The following is a 22,428-nucleotide window of genomic DNA, read 5'->3' on the forward strand; positions in this document are numbered from 1 at the left end:
CCAGGTGTCAATATTTAAATGTGAGCACTGATTGCTTTGGCTATAACTTTCCAAGAACACTCACTTCCTTGTCACCCTATGACACTTGGCCTCTGGTGACTGCCCCTGCATCACTGGGGCTGAGTTCTTTCCTTCCCATGGAGATCACTGGGACACTGTGGGGACCGCATGGAACCAAGGGGATCATTGTGGCACCACTGGAGCCCATGGAACCAAGGGGCTATGGTGACACAGCAGGGCTTCATGGAACCCAGAGACCAGTATGGCTCTGTGGGGCCTGATGGAACCATGGAGACCATTGTGACCCTTCAGGGCCTGGTGTCACCAAGGGGGCATTATGGCACCTCAGGGCCTCATGGAAGCAAGGGAACACTGGGACACTGTGGGGCCCCATGGAACCGAGGGAACATGGAACAGGTCTGGCTGGCTTGGCCTCCCAGGGGCCAACTGACAGGTCTGGCTGATGTTGGGATGTCAAGGGCTGCCTCTCATCAACTCCTGGAGCACTGGGATTCAGTGCTTTCCTTGCTGTGGAAAAGAAGTGTCCCTCTTTTCAGATGCCCATTGCCAAACTTGGTACTTTCCCTAAAAAATTTCCTATATGCAAGGGTATCTCTCAGAACAAAAACTGCCAGCTCTGGCTGGCCTTGGCCTATGGTGGTCACCTCTCATCTTCCCCTGAAACACTGGGGCTCTGTTCCTTCCTTCCTATGGAAAAGAAGCAGCCTTCATGTCCAAGGGCCATGGCCAAAATTAGAATTTGGCCTCCCAAATTCTGTATATCCAAGGGTTACTCCAGACAAAATTAGCCAGGGCTGACAGGTCAGGCTGGCCCTGTCCTCTGGTGATTTTCTTAGACTCTGAGCTGAGTGTTTTCATTTGGAAACACCCTGGAGAGGGCCCAGAGACCTCCCAAGGAGGAGTTTGTAGGCCTTGGGCACGTGACCACTACATATGGACAAAGGAGCTCTGTGCTCTGTGCTGTTGTGGTGGTTTTGTATCATGGAAGTGATGTACCAAGAAAAGATGCTAGCAGTTTCCTCTGTCTGACAAAAAACCAATCAGTACTTAGCTTTAAGAATTGAAAATCTGTCAAACCACTAAGGAAACTGTTCATGGCCCTGTGAAGACACATGTTAAAGACAAAAAAGCCTGGAAGGGTTGTCACTGTCATATTTTCTGGAAAAATCCCGTCACCAGGATTTCTTCTCCCGGGAAGCAGAGAAGCCTCAGAGAAAAAGGAAAACAATGTTATCTCGTTTGCTTCTCCTGTGTTTTGCTGCTTTGGAATGTGGTTGGAGATTGTTTATCCAGCATGGGAATTGTTTGGCTTAAAGACCAAGCACGGTCAGGCTGTGTCGGACTCTGAGGAGGGAGTCAGGAGTTTTTAATTAGTATCTTGTTAAGCCTTCTGTAAATATCCTTTCTCTATTCTTTAGAATTGTTTTAGTATTCCATAATACGATACAGTATAATATAATATAATAATATAATATAATATAATATAATATAATATAATATAATATAATATAATATAATATAATATACTAATAAATTAGCCTTCTAAGAACATGGAGTCAGATTCATTCTTTCCTCCCCCGTCTGGGGACCCTGAAAATACCATAAAGGGTCTTTTTCCCTTCTGGCTGGCAACAAGGTAGCAAGGCTGACCCTGCCCCTGTCTCAACCAGGGTAGGCCGGGCAGCTCCTGCCGTGGGGCCGGGCCCCTTCCAAGCGACCCCGCCAGGCCCCATCAGCTGCCAGGCAGGGCTGGGGAGGCCGCGGGGACGAGACTGGGCCAGGCCATGGCTGCAGTTGCCAACATCTGGGCACTGCTGAGCCCTGCCCTGCCACTAGCCCGGGCTGAACTAGGATCTGCCGAGCCCCAGGAGCAGCCCCGGGCCGGGGTGGCTCGACCAAGATTCTGCCACTGTTGGGGTTTGCCCGCAACCCCTGGCCAGGGGGAGGAGAAGCCATCGGCCCCTGGCCGTGCTGCTGCTGTGTTCTGGCCTGGCTGCTGAGATCCTGGCCCTCCCCCCAGTGTGGCCCATCCTGACACAGTCCCAGCGCAGCCACTGCAGAAAACTCCATTGTAAAACAGCTCTGGCCGCAAGGACCGAGCCTGGCCGGAGTCACGGAACCATCTGCAGACCCTGGGTGAGATATGAAGTCTTTCAGTGCTTCCATCCTCCCTCGAGTGAGAGAAAAGGACAAGTGCAGCCACAGAGAGGAGCAACATGAAGACACCAAGGACAGTGAAGAGGAAGTTGAGTCCCACATGTGAGGGATGAAGAGATGCCTTGATCTTAGGGCTGAAATACTCTTGTAAGGATATGGAGAAGGAGGTAAGTGATACATCAGACTCTCTTTTTCCCTATAAAGCATTGAAAAGTATGGGGAAATGACTTGTTCAGTAAAGGCTTCCATGCTAAAGTAAGCAAATGTTGAAGTAGCTGTGATCCCATGAGAAGTTTGACAGAGAAAAAGAGAAGAGTGATGAGACCCTGTGCCCTTAGGGAGAGTAGAAGAAGATCTCTGTTTTCAGAGATGAAGATGATTTCAGAAATAGATGAAGAGAACCTTTTCTTTTAAACAGCTCATCTTTCAAATAATACCCAATAAGCAGAAATGGCCCATAAACACAGCTGTGGATAAAGATGCTAAAAAACGGGAGAAACTTCACAACTGCTGATTTTCTGGGTGGCTGCTAATTTTGGGAATTGAGAGCTATGAGAGAACTGTTTTCTTATGGAGAAGTCTCCATAGCATGAAAGAGATACTCCTCTCCCTAGGTGAACTGAAGAAAGACTATTCTAGAGGTGGTAAACTGACTGAAAATTCTAGGTTTTGTCTCTTTACATTGCCAGTAAGAAAGAAAAGGTTGTAGGGAGAGGAGAAGTGTTGTGAAAGTTTTGTCCTGATTCTTTTTAGTCTTTCTTTTAGTTACTGGTAATAAATTTTTCTTTATACGCTTTTAAAGTTTTGAGCCTACTTTGCCTTTCTCCTAATCCTATCTCACAGCAGGAAATGAGTAAGGATATTCTAGTGAGTGCACTGGTAATTAGACAACACTGAACCAACCACAATAATTATGTATTCTCCAAGAAATCTCAAATTGGTGAAACAAAACTACTACAGAAACCTTCCTGATGAACTGCACGAGGGCAGAGGGAAATCAAGGCAGAGCCATGGCTTGTCAGGAATTGCCTGATTCCAATGATCCCCATGGTACATTTGGAGCTGAGCCCTGGAACCTGGGCCTGAGAGGAGATTGCACAAACTTTCCAGGAGTCATAGCAGGACAAAAACCCCAAAGTATCTCAAAGTATTAATGGGTCCCATTGAGGTCCATCCCCAACACAGACTCCTCATGGACTCCTTGGAGGAAAGAATTGGTGGCCAGCATGGCAGAAAAACCTTCTCAGAGACTCAAAGTAGAAAGGAAAATCAAAAGTACCATAAAAATCTTGAGTATCTCAAAGTATTAATGAGCCCTACTGAGTGTCAGTACAAAGCTCTCAAGGGACTCGTTAAAGCAGATAATTGGGGCCATGATTGCACAAACCTCTCACAGGTCTGTGTCAAAAGGGAAACACCAAGTACCTTAAAATAAGTGAAGTACCTTAAAGCATTAATGAGCCCCACTGAGTGTTGTTACTGACATAGCCTCTCCAGGGACTAATTACAGCAGATAATTGGAGGCCATGATTGGGAAACCTCTCAGAGACTCCAAGGCAAAAGCCAAACCCAAAGTCCTTTGAAAAACCTGCAGTCCCTGGAAGCACTCAGGAGCCCCCAGGGCCATTCCTGAGCAAGGCTCCCCAGGGACTCCTTCCAGCAGATCCTTGAGGCCACTGGGCTGTGGGCTAGTGGGGGATGCAGATGGCAGGACAAGGGGGTGACAATTCCCAGCCTGGCTGGGGCTGTGCCGGGAGGCCTCAGTGCCTCAGGACAAGGTGTCTCCTCACAGCCCTTGGTGGCACAGACCCTGCTGTGGCCCAGGGATCAAGTCTTGTCTTCTCTTTGTCCCCATATGTAATCACTGCCTCCAGTTCTCTGCTCTGGCTGGGGCCTGGGGACACTTTCTCTGCTGTGTCCCTCAGTGGGACCCATTAAAAGTGAAAGAAACTTTGGAGTTGGATTCTGACTTGGAGTTCCAGAGAGGTTTCTTCAGCTCCCTCTAAGGGACTGATGTTCAGGGCCTGATCACCAAAGTCCTAGAGGGTGATTAAAGTCCTTGTGCTGTGTCTGTGCTGCTGAGCTAGGCTGTGCTCCTGCCACAGAGGCAGCTCCTGATAACCAGGTAAAGCCTCAAAAGCACATTTCTCTTGATGAGCAGCTTTTCTCACAGCCCAGTAGGGCTGGGGCACTGCCTGCAACCACCCTGAGCACAGCACAGAGGCACAGAGAGCTTCAATCAGTCAGGGCTGGGAATCTGGTGAGAAGTGCCTGGGGCAGAATCCCTGCCAGCCCTTGGCACAGGAACCTCTGGCTGCAGGACAATGCAGCTGCAGCTCCTGGAGCCATCTCCTAAAGCTGGAACATCCCAATGCCTGCAGACCCTGTGAGTACATTCTCTGATTCTCTCTTGTGCAGAGCAGCCAGGGGTGCCCAGTGCTGTCCTGCAGAGCAGGGTCCTGCAGCGCAGGGTGCTGTGCTGGGGCAGGGACTCTGCTGCTGGCCAGGGACAGCTCTCATCTAGCCCTGGCAGCTGCTCCTAGTGCTGGGGAACAAGATCTGAGTAGAGGGAGATAGCTGGTAAGGCTTGGAAGTGTTCTCCTTGTGTGGTGAGGATGCTGCATTGTTTTGGAGTGATCCCAGCATGGCATTAAACTGCAGAACATTTCCAAGTAGATTATACAGGGAGCACAGCAAGGCAGGGGCAGCATAAAAAGGAAAATCCTGCTTTTTTATTCTGCTGCTCTGGGTTGCCTGGATAGGAAATGGCAAATAGATATTCATCTCTCAGTTCAGGCTGAGGAAAATAAAGATATTTTCTATCAGATTGGAATAAACCAGGTAGTGACAGAAATCAGCACAGGGACCCTCACAGGCAGCATCAGTGTGGCTTTTCCAGCCTCATCAGGGTTGTTCTGATGTTGCCATAAGAGCCTGCAGAGCAAGAGCTGCCCCTGGGAAGTGCCAGATCTGGGAGGGGTCTGCAGGGCAGAGCTGGGCCCCCAGTGCTGGGCTGGACTCTGACAGGACTGGCAGGGCCCAGCCCTGGGCACAGGGAAGCAGCTGCTGGCAGGGACAGCTCCAGGCAGCAGAGCCCTGGGCAGGCAGTGGGGGGAAAGTGGCCCCTGTCTGTGCTGGGATATTTAAAGTCCTCTCCAAACCGAACTATTCCATGATTACTTCTTTTTTTTCAGATCCCAATGCCATTGCACCACCAATGTCCAACAGCAGCTCCATCAGCCACTTCCTCCTGCTGGCATTGGCAGACACACGGCAGCTGCAGCTCCTGCACTTCTGCCTCTTGCTGGGCATCTCCCTGGCTGCCCTCCTGGGCAACGGCCTCATCATCAGCACTGTAGCCTGCAGCCACCGCCTGCGCATGCCCATGTTTTTCTTCCTTCTCAACCTGGCCCTCACTGACCTGGGCTCCATCTGCACCACTGTCCCCAAAGCCATGCACAATTTCCTCTGGGACACCAGGAACATCTACACAGGATGTGCTGCTCAGCTCTTTTTCTTTCTTTTCTTTATGGGAGCAGAGTTTTGCCTCCTGACCATCATGTGCTATGACCGCTACGTGTCCATCTGCAAACCCCTGCACTACGGGACCCTCCTGGGCAGCAGAGCTTGTGCCCACATGGCAGCAGCTGCCTGGGCCAGTGGCTTTCTCAATGCTCTCATGCACACGGTCAGTACATTTACCCTGCCCCTCTGCCATGGCAATGCCCTGGGACAGTTCTTCTGTGAGGTTCCGCAGATCCTCAAGCTCTCCTGCTCAGAATACTATCTCAGAGAATTTGGGCTCACTGTGGTTAGTCTTTGTTTATCATTTGGTTGTTTTGTGTTTATTGTTTTCTCCTATGTGCGGATCTTCAGGGCTGTGTTGAGGATCCCCTTGGAGCAGGGACGGCACAAAGCCTTTTCCACCTGCCTCCCTCACCTGGCCGTGCTCTCCCTGTTTGTCAGCACCACATTTTCAACCTACCTGAAGCCCCCCTCCATCTCCTCCCCATCCCTAGATCTGGCCCTGTCAGTTTTGTACTCGGTGGTACCTCCAACCCTGAATCCCCTCATCTACAGCCTGAGGAACCAGGAGCTCAAGGCTGCAGTGTGGACACTGATGACTGGATGCTTTCAGAAACATTAAACTTCTGGCCAATTTCTTCAATTCACTTGTAGTAAAAGTCATCTTTGATACTTTTTGTTGGTTTGGTTCTGGGAGCTTTTTTCCTTTCTTTTGTTTTTCATGTTGTCCACAAAGACATTGTTTGTGCCATTTCTCATTTTGTTTCTCTCCACCTTCCCTGTGGCCACAGACTGTGTCAATGAGGGGCTTTGCTCTCAGTGTCTTTTAATGAACTAAAGAATCTGCCAGCAAAGTTTTCTGCAGTGATGTCCTTTTGTGGCCTTCTCTGGAGCTACAGCAGCAATGTCTGTGTGCAGAGCTGGGGGCAGATCAGTGCTGGGACAGCAGCTGTGCCCAGGAGCAGCAGCACTTGCTGGTTCCAGTGCTGCTCCTGTGGCCTTGCCCTGCTGCCCTGGTGGCTCTGGGGTTGCTGTAGGACCTAAATTCTCTTGGGGCTGGGAACAGTCCTGGGGTGACAGTGCCAGGCTGCAGCAGGGACAGGCCATGGGCACTGCTGGGGCAGCACTGACGCCTCAGGCCAGGCCCTGGGGGCTACAGGCTCCTTACCCAGGCTCTCTCAAGAACATGCCCAGGCCAATGCTCAGCACAGAAAACTCCTGTGAGCAGCCCCAGGCTTGCTGTGGGCAGGCTGGGGGCAAACAACATGGCTGGTGCTCTGCAAGGGCCCTGGGGAAGATGGGAAGGAGCAGCAGAGCAGGGGCTGATTCATCCCCAGTGTATAGGACAGCCCAGGGCAGCATCCCACAGCGTCCTCATGGAGCTGCCAAGAACATCCCCCTCTGCAGCTCTGGCCTCTCCCCCAGCTCACACAGGCGCCCCATCCTTGCAGGCACAGACACGGCAGCACTGGCTCAGGAGCCCCTGCTTGCATTGCACAGAGCAGGGGGGAGCACCCCCATGCTGTTGCTGTGGGGACATGAACCTGAGGGAGCACAAATGCCATCAGCCCCTGGGGCCAGCAAGGGCTGGGGGACACCCAGGAAACCACTCAGCTTTGTCGTGGCCTCTGCACTCAGCCAGAAAGTTTGTTCCCATGGGCTGGGAGTTCCCTTTCCCACTGTAGACGCTATTGCTCAAAGCCAGAGCTGCCTGGCAGCCACCCCCAAACTGCCATGAGCATTTCCTTGCTTTCGCCTTTGCTTTCTTTCCTCTTCCTGCTTCAAATTTCTTCCTCTTGCTCACCCCTGTTCCCTTCCCTGCACATAGCCCATCCCTGTTTGCAGTTTCCTCTCTGGCCCCACTCCCCATTTCAGTTCCTGACTTGGCACCATGGGAACGTCCCTTGGGGAGCAGGATCATCCTACAAGTGCTGCAGGAATTGTCTGCAGGCTCCTGCAGTGCCTCGTGCTGCTCCCATGCCACAGGCAGCACAGGCCAGGGGGACACATCTGGGCTGCTGTGTCTGGCTCTGGGGCTCCCTGTTCTGGGCCATGAGGAGGAGCTGCAGAGGCTCTGCAGGACTGACAGGATGGGCTTTGAGCCTGGCAGGAGAAGCTGAGGGACCTGGGCTGCTGGAGCTTCTCAAGAGGAGACCCAGGGCTCCTCCTGCAACTGCTGCAAGGGTGCTTCCAGAGAATCCTGAAATCAGCAAGGGTGGAAAAGGCCATAGAGTTCATCAAATCCAAGTTGTGCCCTGACACCCCCTTGTCTCCCCTGAGCCTCCTCTTCTCCAGGATAAACAACCCTACCTCCCTTAGCCACTCCTCACAGGTCTTGTGTTCCAGACCCCTCACCAGCCTTGTTGCCCTTCTCTGAACACGCTCTAGCCCCTCCATGTCCTTCCTAAATTGGGGGGCTCAGAACTGGACACAGCACTCGAGGTGCTGCCCAACCAGTGCTGAGCACACAGGAATAATCACTGCCCTGATCCTGCTGGCCACACCATTCCTGAGCCAGGCCAGGAGCCATTGGCCTTCTTGGCCACCTGGGCACATTGCTGGCTCATGTCCAGCCTGCTGTTCATCAGTCCCTGCAGGTCCCTTTCTGCCTGGCTGCTGTCCAGCCTCTCTGTCCCCAGCCTGTAGTGCTGCAGGGGTTGTTGTGGCCAAAGTGCAAGACCTGGACTTGGACTTGTTAAACCTCTCCTTGTTGGATTTCATCCCTGGATCCAGCCTGTTCAGCGCCCTGTGCAGAGCCCTGCTACCCTCCAGCAGATCAACAACACTCCCAGAAAACTTGTTGTCACCAAGATTCCATGAGGCCCTTGCATGTCCCAATGGTCTTTATAATTCCATGAGGCCTCCCAGTGTCACAATTTCCTTTTGGGTCCCTGGGACCCCTTTGGTTTCACAAAGTCCCTTGGATCCTTGGGCCCAGCAGTGTCACAATGGCCCTTAGTCCCACAAGGCCCTGCAGAGTCACAATGGATCCTTGGTTCCATGAGGTCTGGCAGTGCAGCAATGCCCTCCTTGGTTCCACAGTGTCACAATGGCCTCTTGGTGCCAATTGCCACCACAGTGTCAAACATGCTTCCTTCATTCCATCAGTCCCTGAGGCGCAGCACTGGCCCCTTGGTTCCATGGGGCCCTGCAGTGTCACAATGGCCCCATCATGACACCATGACACATGCTCTGTCACAATGCTCTGCATGGTTGTACTAAGTCCTGCAGGGCCACAGTGGCCTCTTGGTTCCATGACACCTCAGAGTGCCACAATAAATTCCTTGGTGCTGCAGTGTCACAATGGAGACCTGGTGACACAAGATCCTGCAGTGTCACCAGGGACCCTTGGTTCCATGGGGCACCACAGTGTCACAATTGTGCCCTCTGTTCCCAGAGTCCTTGCAATGGAGCAATGGCCCCTTGATTCCATTCTCCCCAGGCTTTCCCAAGGGTCTCCTTGGTTCCACAGTGGCACAATGGCTCCTAGGTTCAACAAGGCCCTGCAGGGTCACAGTGGCCTCTGTGCTTCCACCAGGTCCCAGACCGTCACCATTGACTCATTGCTTCCATTCAGCCCCACAATGTCACCATGGCCCCTTGGCTCTGTGCTGCCATCTCATACACAGTGTCACCATGGTCCTCTAAGTGCCACCAGGCCCCGCAGTGTCACAATGGCCCCTTGCTTCCCCAGGGCCCTGCAGTGTCACAATCATCAGAGAATCAGCCATGCTGGAAAAGACCTTGCAGAGCATCAAGTCCAACCTGGGACCCAAGACCACCTTGTCACCCAGACCATGGCACTCAGTGCCACAACCAGTCTTTCCTTAAACACCTCCCGGGATGGTGACTCACCTACCTCCCTGGGCAGCCCATTCCTGTCACCTAACACTGTGCTGCCCAACCAGTGTTGACTATAGGGAAGAATCACTGCCCTGCTCCTGCTGGCCACACCATTCCTGATCCATAGGAGCCCCGGGCGCTGGATGAGGGAAATGGTGGGGAGGGTGTGGTGACAAAGATTGTCAGCCATGAAGTGTCTTGATTTTCATATCTGTTCGGATTGCATTAGAAGGTACTGGGGATCAATATCAATTAGACATCGAACTATAAACAGGAATAATAAACATTTCTCTCTGCTTTTTTTCAACATAGCAGATTCACTTTGAATACACATCTGAAATATTTCTAATTAACCACAGAAGAATTGAAAACTTATAATATTACCAGGGGCTTTTCTTTTTCAGGAGTTTTGAAGAAATATTTTTCAGCCTTTGTCACTGAAATGCTGGCCTGAAGAGCTTAAGACAGAGGAGGATTTTTGAGTAGTAACATTCATCAGCAACCTCCAAGTGGCTGAGGATCCATCCCCATCAGAGCAGCAATGAACAGAAATGGGCACAGCTCTGTGGCTGCCCCAGCTCTGGGATGGGCCCTGGGCCTGGAGCAGGAGCAGCTCTGGAGGGCCCCAAGGCCAGGGCTCTTGTGCTGCCCTAAGCAGCTGGGATGACAGCAGGGGCTGCAGAGCTCCCAGCACCTGAGCCAGAGGAGAGCAGGGCACCCTGGGAGCCTCCTTGTGCCTTGGCCAAGCCCCTTCCCCCATGGCTGGGGCTGAGTCCTGTGGCAGCTGCAGCTGCTGCTGTGCCCTTGCCAGGGGCTGAGGCCGTGGGCCAGTGCCCAGAGCAGCCTGGCCTGAGCAGAGCTGTGGGGCCAGAGCCGGCTGGGCTGGGCTGGGCTGGCCAGAGGCCCTTGGTGCTGCCCAGAGCTCAGGGCAGCTGGCAGAGCTTGCAGGGAGCTGGGCTGGGCTCAGAGAGCCTGGCACAGACACCATCAGTGTCCATCTCAGCCTGGCTGAGCGTGCAGGGGCAGGACTCAGGCCAGGCCTTGCGGGGCAGGGCAAGCGCCAGTGCAAGGCATTGAAAACAGGCAAGTGCCCCAGAGAGGAGGCTGCTCTGTGCCCTTGGGGGCATGGAGAGAGCAGGGAGGGGGCCCAGGACATTTGTCAGCACCACCCTCTGTCCCCAGCCCTTGGTAGCCCTGGCTGCTGAGCCCAGCTTTGCCATGGGCTGAGTTTGGCTATGGCCCAGCTCCATCCTCCTGCAAGGCTCAGGGCCTGTTCCCAGCCATGGCCAGCCCTGGCTGCCTCTCTGCTGACCCAGAGGCCGGCAGAGCCCGGGGCAGGGCTGTCTGTGCAGGCCCACCGGTGCCACGGGCTCTGCAGGAGCTGGCAGAGGCTGCCCAGCAGGGAGGCCATGGGGCACAGAGCCCCAAGGCTGCTGTGGGCACCACGGCACAGGGGCCTGTGGAGAGTTTTGTGGATGCCTGGTTAGAAGAGAGGGGTCATGATAAGTTGCGGCTGGTAAAATAATAGGGTCGTGGGCAAGGACACTGTCTCCTTGAGCAAGAAGTTATATAATGACAAGATAGAGAAAACAGGGTCTAGCCAGAGTAGAAAACCACAACCATCCTGAGTATGTGATAGTAGAGGTGGAGCTGACCTCCACCTGCGGACCAATTATGAGCTCTATTTTTGCAAGGTGTATGAACCTTATTACTATGCTTATAAAAGTACGCTTATTGCCTAAATAAAGTTGAGACTTGTTGATCATCATCGGATGTGCTTGTCTCCTGTCGACTCCGACAAATGGTGAGCCCGACGTGATCGAGAGCTGGCACCACGGTGGAGCAACGACTGGGTTCGGGTCCCAAAGCAGCAGGGAGGGCAAAAGCGCGAAGAAAAAAAAAAAAGGGGCTGAAAACGTGCCGTGCCCCAGGTGTCTGCAGAGGCGTGAACCTGGCCGATACGTGCTGCCGAGACCTTGAAGGGCTGCAACAGCGCTGACGATATAGGTATGGAAAGGCAAGCAGCATATGATTTATTTACTGCTTATCTGCAAAAACGGCAGATTAAGGGGATAGACTTACAAAAGGAGTTGTCGGGGTTATTGACATACGGGTATGCGAAGGGAGTGTTTCAAAACCCGCATACTGTACATGAGCTGTCAGAATGATGTAAGCTTGGGGATATATTGTGGGAAGCTACTTTAGAAGACAATAAGACAGCATAAAAGCTGGGAAAGCTGTGGAGGGTGATACATAATGAGCTTTTACAACATCAGGCAGAAAAGAAAGCAGCTGAGCAGGCGTCCGCTGCTCATAATAAAAATAAGACCTATGGGAGGGACTGGTTCCAAACTACTCCGCTGGCCCCCACCACTACAAAAGTAATTTTTCCCCCCCCGCCTTCTAGCTCCGGCCTAGGGGCAGCTTGTGGGCCCTCCGCACCCCCAGAGGAGCAGGAGCCAGGGTCAAGAGCACCCACTGCCATGCCCCCTTTGGGTAATGAGCCAATCCCTGAGGCTGAGAGCAACCTAGCAGAGGCCATTGCCAAAGAACGAAGGGAGGCTGGGGCAGCGCTCGAAAAAGACTGCCTGGAACAAGGAGATGATAGTGTGGTGGAAGTGGCAACACAGTTAGCATGACCGGTGGTTTTCCAGCCGGTAGCCGGGGGAGGTATGCAAGCAGAGATATCTGCTCTCGATTGGAAATTGTTATCACAGCTCTGTTCGACTGTTAGCCAGTTTGGGGTAACTAGTGAACCAGTAAAGCAGATGTTGGATTATATATGGGGCACTCAGGTGCTCCTGCCCTCTGATTGTAGAGGAATAGCAAAATTGATATTCACACAACATCAACAGCTGCTATTTAATGCACATTGGCAGGGACTAGTCAATGAGTGTGTGGCTACACAGAGGCAACAGGGAGATCCTCTTAATGGGGTAACAGTGGATGAGCTCATGGGGTTAGGACCTTTTCTCCGCACGGAGGCTCAGGCTTTGATAGGGCCTGACAAATGCCGGGAAGCTATGAGGCTTGTTAGATTGGCTATGGACAGGGTAAAGGAACCTGGTGGGCTGCCAGTGTACATGGGCATTAAACAGGGTCGCGATGAACCGTTTGGTGCATTTTGGTGCATTTATAGATAAGGCTGCTGCCACGATAGGAAGAGCGGGGGTACCAGAGTATATGCGGGGTGCTCTGTTAAAACAGTGTGCTCTGCAAAATTGTTACCCAATGACAAGAAGTGTGCTAAGTAATTTAGAAACAAATTGGTCCATATAGGAGGCATTAGAAAGAATGGCTCAAGTTCCTACAGGGCCACAAGCATTTTTGGTGGAAGCTATTAAACAGCTAGGTCTAGGCCTTCAAGAACAGGCAAAAACCTCTCAAAATCAGGTGTTAGCTGCTCTTGCACCCCTTCAAGCGTCGGCCACGGCCAGCCAGCAAACTCTGTCAGCGAATCGCAGTGGCCACGCCCAGACACAAGTAGCTGCTGCAGTCCAGCTGACCTCGCCTGTCTCCAGCCTGCCACCAGCGGGAGCCTCGGGTTGGACCTGGCAGCAGCAGTAGAAGTTACCCTGATGACGCCGCACCCACAGAAGGTCCCAACAGGAGTTAAAGGACCCGTTCTTATACAAGGTCGAGCGATGGGTGCCTTACTGCTAAGGAGATCATCAGCCTCTATGCTTGGACTATTTGTGTTGCCTGGTGTCATTGATGCAGATTATACTGGAGAAATCATGATTATGGTTCACACCCCTTTTCCGCCGGTTCAAATTAACAAAGGGCAGAGACTTGCACAATTGTTGCCGTTAGAACAAACAACTAAGGGCTTAATGTCAATAAAAGGGCAAGAGAGGGGAGAAAAGGGTTTTGGATCCACTGGTGGTCTCACTCTACTAACCCTAGATCTCAGCGAGAGGCCTAGGAGGAAGGTGGAGGTGGAATATCAAGGTCAAAGGCGGTCATTCTCTGGCCTACTGGACACTGGGGCAGATTCCAGCATTATTAGCCCTGCCTGTTGGCCTCAACATTGGCCTTTACATCCAGCAGCCGCCACGGTGACCGGGGTTGGAGGATTAACCCTGGCCAGTCATTCACCGCCTCTGACGGTCAAAATAGACAGCAAGCATCTATCGGCTAATTTTTTAGCTGTCCAATTACCACCTACAGTGCAGTGCCTCATTGGGCAAGAAATTTTGGCCCAACTGGGAGTGTTGTTTGGATAATAGCGAGGAACTGCAGGAGGCACTGTTGGGTGCGAGCTGTCCCATTGAAACAGGGAAACTCATGCAAGTGCCAGTAGACTGGATAGGGGAATGGGACTGGATCACTCGGCCAAAACAAGAGAATGCCCTTATTGCAGATGCGATCACAGCATTCACAGATGCTGGGAAGAAATCAAGAACAGCTGCGAGAACATGGCACAAAAAGATGAGTGGAAACACAAAATCCTATGAGCAGAAGCAGCGGATAGTTTGCACATCATGGAACTTTGGGTGGTAGGGTGGGCAATGTTACATTTGAAGGGACCATTGAATATTGTAACAGACTCACTGTACGTTGCTGGAATTGTGGAAAGAATCGAAGATGCATCGATCAAGGAAGTGCAAAACCAGAGACTATATGAGTTACTTGTGCAGTTACAAAAGGCAAGGAGCATGCTTATGCTGTCATTCATATTAGAAGCCATAAATGGGAAATTGGTTTGGGCGAGGGCAATGTTGAGCAGATAAGCTAGTAACTGTAGCCCAGGGTACACCGATGTCAGGCCAACTATTAGCTCACTCTATGTTTCACCAAAATGCAAAGGGTCTACACAGGGAGTTCAGAATGCCCCTGGCGGAGGCGAAAGCCATAGTTAGGGCCTGCCCTATTTGCAGCCTTCACAATGGAGGTTGTGGGCTAGGGTTAGGGGTAAACCCACGGGGCCTACAGTCAAATGAAATCTGGCAGATGGATGTTATGAATGTTGCTAGTTTTGGGCGTCTGAAGTATGTGCATGTGACTATTGATACTTATAGTAAGTTTATTTGGGCAACAGCACAAGCAGGAGGAGCTGCAAATAAGGCTATGAGGTTGGCAGAGCAATTGGGATGTTGGGCTAAAGATGAACTTATTAAGACATCAGAAATCTTAGATATGCTTACTACAGATGTGCAGTGTTAATCATGCCGTGCTTCAAAATAGGGCTGCCATTGATTTTTTGCATTGGCGCAAGGACATGGGTGTGAGGAGTTTGAAGGTATGTGCTGCATGAATCTGTCTGACCACTCTACATCAATTCATGCCAAAATAAAGGAGTTACAACAAGGGCTACATCAGCTGAAGCAGGAGGAAGGATTGGGAATAGATGAATGGCTCAAAAGTTTAGGAATAGGTCCATGGCTAAGAAACCTTAAAACATATGCAATAGGGATCTTAGGTGTTGTTCTGATGCTTTTGCTTATCTTGCCTTGCATTTTTAGCTGTATTCAGAACATGGTCAGTCGCATGATACAGAAAACCTGGCAGACAAACTGTCTTGCCCAAAAAGAAAACGGGGGAAGTGTGGAGAGTTTTGTGGATGCCTGGTTAGAAGAGAGGGGTCATGATAAGTTGCAGCTTGTAAAGCAATAGGGTCATGGGCAAGGACACTGTCTCCTTGAGCAAGAAGTTATATAACGACAAGATAGAGAAAACAGGGTCTAGCCAGAGTAGAAACCCACAACCATCCTGAGTATGTGATAGTAGAGGTGGAGCTGACCTCCACCTGCGGACCAATTATGAGCTCTACTTTTGCAATGTGTATGAACCTTATTACTATGCTTATAAAAGTATGCTTATTGCCTAAATAAAGTTGAGACTTGTTGATCATCATCGGATGTGCTTGTCTCCTGTAGACTCCAACAAGCTCTTCTGTAATAAGAGCAGCAATAAAAGAGACCCTTTAAGATAGGAATCCGTATTTCCTAGAAGCTCTTTGAACTGTTTCTCCTTAACTGTCAAAGGAAACCCCCCTAATGAACTGCAATAGAGCAGAGGGAAATCAAGGCAGAGCCGTGGTTTGTCAGGACTTGCTTGATCCTAATGAGCCTCACTGTGCATTTGGAGCTGAGCCCTGGAACCTCAGGGCCTGGGATAGGAGATTGCAAAACCTTTCCAGAAGGCCAAGTCAGAGGAAACACCCAAAGTGCCTCCAGGCATTAATGGGTCCCACTGACGTCCCTCTCCAACACAGGCTCCTTGTAGACTCCTTGGAGGAGAGAATTGGTGGCCAAGATGGCACAAAAACCTCTCAGACACTCAGTGTCAAAAGGAAAATCCTTAAAATATCTGAAACACCTTGAGTGTTTCAAAGCATTAATGAGCCTCAGGTGGGACTTGGGGTCATTTGGTCCCTCAGGAGCTGGGCTGGGGGCTTCAGAGGTGGGTGTGGAGCATTGCCTGTGCTGTGCCAGGGCTTGGCAGACATTGCTGGGCTGGGATAGAGGCTCTGGGGGGATTGGGGTTCCAGCGCAGGGCAGGGCAGTGCTGGACGTGCCCCTTCCTCTTCCCCACACAAAAAATGTTTGTAGCTAAGTCTCCTCCAGTCTCCCACAGTAAGGCAGTTTTGGAGGTGAAATCCCAATTGTGGCCACGGGCATCTGGAGGAGAAGGACAGTTCTTTTCCATAGGAAGGAAAGCACAGACCCCAATGTTTGGAAGGCAGGTTAGTGTCTCACTAGTCCAAGGCCAGCCAGACTTGACAGCAAAGGAAGATTGTGTTTGGGAGCAGCTTTTGGATTTAGGAAATTTCGGAGTTGAACCCAGTTTTGGCCATGGGCACCTGGAGAAGCAGGACAGTTCTTTCCCATAGGAAGAAGAGCATGGAGCTTTCACCACTGTTTTGGGGACAGATGAAACCATTGCAAGCCAGACTTGTCCTGGCAATATTCCTATGGGAACAATCCCTGGATATAAGGAAATTTGGAGGTGAAACCCCAATTCTGGCCATGGGTGCCTGCAGCAGAAATACAGTTCTTTACCATTGGGAATGAAAGCACAGAGCCCCAGTGTTTCAGCAGCAGATGAGAAGTGACCCTCAACATGCCAATGTCAGCTGGACCAGTCAGGCAGTCCATGGGAGGCCAAACAAGCCAGACCTGTTCTGTGTTCCCTTGGTTTTATGGGGCTCCATAGTGTCACAATGGTGCCTTGATTCCATGGGGCCCCACAGTGTCACAAATGATCCCAGTGTTTCCATGTGGCCTTGCAGTGTCACAATGGTCTCCGTGGTTCCCCAGGCCCCACAATGTCATGTGGCTCCTCTGTTCCATGAGCCCTGCAATGTCACAATGGACCTTTGGACCCTGGGAGTTTTCTGTGTCACAATGGTCTCCTTTGGCTCCACAGTGTCACAATGGACCATTGATGACAGGAGGCGACTCTGTGTTACCCTGGAGCTTTGATTCCATGCAGCCCTGCAGTGTCACAAACGCCTCTTGGTTTCACCAGGCCCCACAATATCACAATGGTCCTCTTGGTTCTGTGGGCACCCCCAGGGTCACAATGGTCCAACTGGTTCCATGAGGCCTCACAGTGTCACAGTGCTCTGCTTCTTCCATGGGGCCTCATAGTGTCACAATGGTCTCCATGATGCCATCAGTCCCCACAGTGTTACAATGGTCTCCATGATTCCATGAGGCTGTGAAGTGTCTTAATTGTCTTTGCATGGTTCCATGACGCCTTGCAATGTCACAGTGGACGTTTGGTTCCATGGAGTCTCGCAGTGTCATAATGCCCCCTTGGTTCCATGACACCCCAAAGTGTCACAATGGTCTCCACAGTTCCATGAGGCCCCACGGTGTCACAATGGACCCTTGGTTTGATGGGACCTTCTCAGTGCCAGAATGATCCCTACATTCCATGGAGCCACACAGCGTCAGTACAGTCCCCTTGGTTCCATGAGGCCCAGCAATGTCACAGTGCTGTCCATGATTCCATGAGGCCCCACAGTGTCACAAGGGTCCCTTGGTCTCACAGGGCCCCACAGTGTCACAAGGGTCCCTTGGTCTCACAGGGCCCCACAGTGTCACAAGGATCCCTTGGTTCCATGGCCCTGTGCTGCTGCATTCCCCCCTCCCCTTCTCAGGCCGCCCTGACAGCTGAGAAATGCTCCTTGGGCCTCGGCCTTGGCCAACAGCCCCTGGGCTCAGCTCCTCTGCAGCTCATCACAAACACTGTCTGCTCCAGGCACTGCTGCTGCCCAAACAGCTCCTGGCTCCTTTAGGAGCAGCCCTGGCAGCTGGTTTTGTTCCCTCAGTGGCACAACATCCCTGTTCTCACACTGCCAGAGAAAGCTGCTGATGCCAAGTGTGGCCAGGATGAACCATTGCTGGAACTGCAGCCCCTCTCGTGGGGCCCTGCAAACAGCGCTCCAAAAGGAGCCCTTGGAGCTCTCCTGGGCCAGCGACTCCCTCTGAGTGGGGGCTCTCCCAGCCGGGAACTCTCCCGTTTGCTGCACTCAGGGATCCCAAACAACGACAGAGCCTGGGCCGATTCCCCCACTCCTCCAGGCTCAGCCCTTCACCTGCTGGGGAGATGCCAAAGCATCAGCAGTGAGCATTCCCTGCCCTCAGGGGAATTTCTCCCAGGTGCCTTGCACTGACTCTTTGTGTCTGTGTGCACACAGGAATGCCTGCGCTGGGGAAATGTGGCAGAAATTCTGCTCTGTGAGGGGTTTGAGTGCCTTGGATAGCTGAGTCAGTCAGACCTCTAAGTGAGGTTAAGTCATGAGGTCTAAGTTAAGTTAAATTTGTTAAGAGCTCTTTTTTGGGTAATAAATACTATTATTGGTATTATACATTGCTCTTTGTTTTTATGTTTAATGTAAGTTGTAAGGTGTGTAAGATACTGTTAAATGTTATTCCTCTGTTAAATTACTAAGTGATAGGTTTTAACTTAGGTTAAATAATGTTAAGTGCTCTTCTTTTGCTAAATTGTGAAGTTGAAGATCTCAGTTAAGATTAAGGTATGCATTAAGTCCTGCTAAGTTTGACCTCTGTAAACGTTTTAGGCCATATTCATTTCATCCTTTTGTCACACATACACACAGGGACAATTCTTGGTTCATTTCTGGTTTGATTTCCTGGATTTTCTTTGGTTTTGTTTTTGCTTTGTTTCCTTGAAGTGCCTAAAGTGTCCAGTCAGGAGCAGAGTGACTCTTGCCACAAAACTTTGTGCTGCTGTCCCTTAATATTAAATCTCGTTTTTCTGATCCCTTGTTGGGGATTTTTTCAGCACTCTGAAGCCCTCGTTCGTAACAGGGTGAAGTAGCCCTGGCCCAGGCTCTGGCCCTGGGGGACACGGGGACGCTGCCAGGGGGTCCCTGTCCCCCTGTCCCACCCCTAGGGCCCCGTCCCCCTGTCCCTGTGTCAGGCTCTGGGGTCGATCTCGTGGAACATCCTCTGGGGGAGGCTGTGGCACCGGGGGTGGGGGGACCTGGGGGGACAGGGGACCCCGCTGTGCACGAGCAGGGTTGGACTGCTCTGGGGGCAACTGTGAGGGGGGACAGGGCAGAGTGACCTCCCCAGCGACCTCACACAGCCCCTGGGATGTCACACAGCCACCTGTGATGTCTCACAGTCCTCTTGTGATGTCACAGTGCCCCCTATGATGCCACACAGCCCTCCTGTGATGTCACAGCCCACTCTGTGATGTCATACAGCACCCTCGTGATGTCTCAGAGCCAGCTCTGGGACGTCACCCTGGAATGTCATACAGCTACTATGTGATGTCATAGAAGAATCTGTGATGTCACAACATCACCCTGTGATGTCACAGTCTGTTCCATTATGTCACAGCCTGATCTATGATGTTACACATCCTCCAAGTGATGTCACAACCCACTCTCTGATGTCACAGAGTCACCCTCTGTGATGGCAGGATCTACTTTATGGCCTCACACCTTACTCTATGATGTCACAGACAGCTGTGTGATGTCATAACCCCTCTCAGTGTGTGATGTCATAACCCCTCTCAGTGATGTCACCAAACCCTCTCTGTGATGTCATACTGCCACTCTGTAATGTCACAGCACACACTTTGACATCACAGCCTGCTCTATGATGCCACACAGCCACGCCATGACGTCACAGCCTGCTCTGTGGTGTCACAGAATCTCCTCTGTGATGCTGTTGCTGCTCAGTGACATCTCACAACAAACTCTGGGATGTCATAGACCAATCTGTGACCTCACACAGCCCACTCTGTTTTGTCACACAGCCCCTTTGCTGACATCACAGCTGCTCTGTGCCTCTCTGACACAGCCCCCTCTGGGACATGCCACAGCTCCTGCCAGTGCTGAGCCCCTGTGAGCTAAGCTTCAATTCCACCTGTCCAATCTTTTATACAGAAACCTTTGAGAAATTCTGGGGCTGGGATTGAAACCAGCCACTCCCAGTCTCCTCTCTTAGAAGGCATTTTAGCAGTCTAGGGGCCCTGTAGGTGTTTGAGGACCCATGGTGGCTGTTGGATGTCATTTCTCCATGTCTCAGCAGGACTTTCTCCAATAAAAAAATAAAGGTTTTGCCTGAATCTCCCACTCTGCCCATGACAGGAACTGCTGTGAGTGTCTGGGACATCCTGGCTCTTGGGTAGCTTGGGGACTCCTGGGGTGTCACCGTGGAGCCCCCGTGAGTGCCTGTGACAGATCGGTGCCTTTGCAGCCCAAGGTCCCCTGGGATGTCACCATGGAATGGCTGTGACTGTCTGTGACCACACGGCTCTTTACCATCCCCAGAAAGCACTGGGAGGTCTCCATGGAGCCCCTGTCTCTTCCTGTGACATTCCAGCTCTTGAACAGCCTGGAGACTCTTGGAAAATCCCCATGGAACCCCTCTGAGGGCCTGTGACAAATCTGATCCTGGGGAGCCTGGGCAGGGCCCCAGCAGCCTCTGGGGAAAAACCTTTTCCTGACATCCAACCTAAGCCTGCCCTGACTCAGCTGCAGCCGTTCCCTCCACTCCTGTCCCTGGGCACCAGAGTGAAGAGGTTCCCACAGCCCCAGCCAGGGACCCGCTCCCAAGGCTGTTGCCATGGCCACCAGGGCTGGACTCTCGCTTTCCACAGGCCGGGGTTCAGGAATGGGATTCCCCAAGAATGTGTAGGGACATTTCTGGAACCGCCACTCTCTGGTAAAGGTTCCCCCATGCCAGGATGTGTCACCCCCTGGGACAGGATCCTCCCAGGACAGGAGCCCCCTGGATGTAGGCCCCCAGGACAGAACTGCCTCCCTTTCCCATCTGAAACTGAGCACAAACAGCCTCTTCCTTCTTGTGTTGAGGGGGCACAGCCCAACACCTCCATCTCCCACAGCCTCCCCACCCTTCCCTGCACTTTCTGCTCCCCATTTTCCCCCTCCGCTTGGTCCCCCCAACCCCTTCCCTGCTCAAGTGCTTCCTGGGATTGCTGAGCCAGGAACCGGGGGTGAGGGGACCTGGTACAAAAGTGAGGAAAATAAGGAAAAAAGAGAAATAAAGAGAGGAGAAATCAAGGGCAGGGGAGGGCACAGAAGCAGAGGGCCCCATGTGATGCCTGCACAGGAAACCAGCACCCCACGGGGGCAATGCTATTCCATGGGTCACCCCAAGATCTGAGGCACCCAGGGAAGGAGATGAGATGCCTGTGTCCATCCAGCAACTGCCCATCCCTGGTAACCCCTTCCCCTGGGAACCCAACCATGGGAGCCCCATTCCTAATATCCCCCCATCCCTGGGACCCCCATCCCATTACTGCCATTCCCCAGGATCTCCATGGCCCAGCACCCCATTCCCAAGGAACACTCTCCTGTCCATTTCATCCCCAGAAATCTCCCTTTCTCCAGAGCCTTTATTCTCCCAGGACTCCCCATTCCCCTGGCACCCTCCTCCTGAGGACCCCCATCTCCTGACTCCAAATCCCTGGAGCCCACATTCCCCTGGGACTCCAAACCCTGAGTCCCCCCCCGCTCTGGGGACCCCCATTCCCATGGCACCCCCATTCTCAGTGACTCCCCCTCCTCAGCACCCCCATTAGCCAGGCACCCCATCCCTAGGATCCCCCCATTTCCCCTGACACTCATCCCTGGCTCCCCAAACCCCCTGAGCCCTCCACTCCTGGGAATTCTGTGCCCCACCTTATCCTACCCAGCCTTGTCCCCATCCTGTGCCCAGCTTGTGGCCACCCTGCCTCCACCAAAGGCCACCTCCACGTGGGGACGGGCATGACCTTGCTTCCTTCCTTTTCATCCCAAGAGCTGCCAGCCACGGGAGCGGTGGCCACAGCAGCCAGTGACAGCCAGTCCACATGGCTGGGGACACCGAGATGTCCAGGAAGGTGGCGCTGCTCCTGTGGGGTGAGTGCCCCGGGCACAGGCCTGACAGCCCGGGGATGGCGAGGGGAGGGGGCACAGGGGGGCTGCAGGGTCCCCTGAGGTCCCCAGTGCCAGCAGAGCCAGTCCATGTTACCCACAGTGGACCTTGGTGTGACTGTGACTGATGTAGGGTGGCTTTGGGGACAGGAACAGGGGGCAGGAATTTGAGGATGGGGATGTGGGGGCAGGAATGTGGGCACTGGCACCTTTGGGCTCAGGTAGCTCTGGGAATAGGGACAAGGGAACTGGGATGCAGGGACAGAAGGGGACAAGAACCATGAGGATGTGGCCATGGGGATGGGATCATGGAGATGTGACCATGAGCTGGTGAGGGTGACCTGGACCAGCATGGGCTGTGTCCGTGGTGTCCTTGTGCCTGGCGTGTCCACAGTGTTGTGAGAGTCTGTCCGAAATATCCTTCACCTGCCTCACGACCATCATTGAGAGACCACTGAAGATCCCCCTGTCCACAGGCCTTGGGCTTCGTGAGCCAGGAGAGCGTGATGACCTGA

The 22,428-nt window shown here is 52.4% G+C and overlaps 2 protein-coding genes across 2 annotated transcripts in view; one reads left to right on the plus strand and one right to left on the minus strand.

Annotated features, from left to right (window-relative positions):
* LOC311166133 (uncharacterized protein) overlaps nucleotides 1–22,428 on the minus strand; it is a gene marked incomplete at its 3' end in the record, with an annotated part of 129,805 nt that overhangs the window by 16,802 nt on the left and 90,575 nt on the right. The window lies entirely within an intron of this gene.
* LOC311166140 (olfactory receptor 14C36-like) lies at nucleotides 5,396–6,632 on the plus strand (the record flags this gene model as incomplete). The annotated part of the gene is made up of 1 exon (XM_084227617.1): nucleotides 5,396–6,632. One exon carries the CDS (start codon nucleotides 5,396–5,398, stop codon nucleotides 6,323–6,325), a length of 930 nt encoding a protein of 309 aa, XP_084083743.1. The 3' UTR covers nucleotides 6,326–6,632.

Source organism: Fringilla coelebs (assembly GCF_963513975.1).
Source record: "Fringilla coelebs genome assembly, contig: SCAFFOLD_43, whole genome shotgun sequence".
Taxonomy (NCBI): domain Eukaryota; kingdom Metazoa; phylum Chordata; class Aves; order Passeriformes; family Fringillidae; genus Fringilla; species Fringilla coelebs.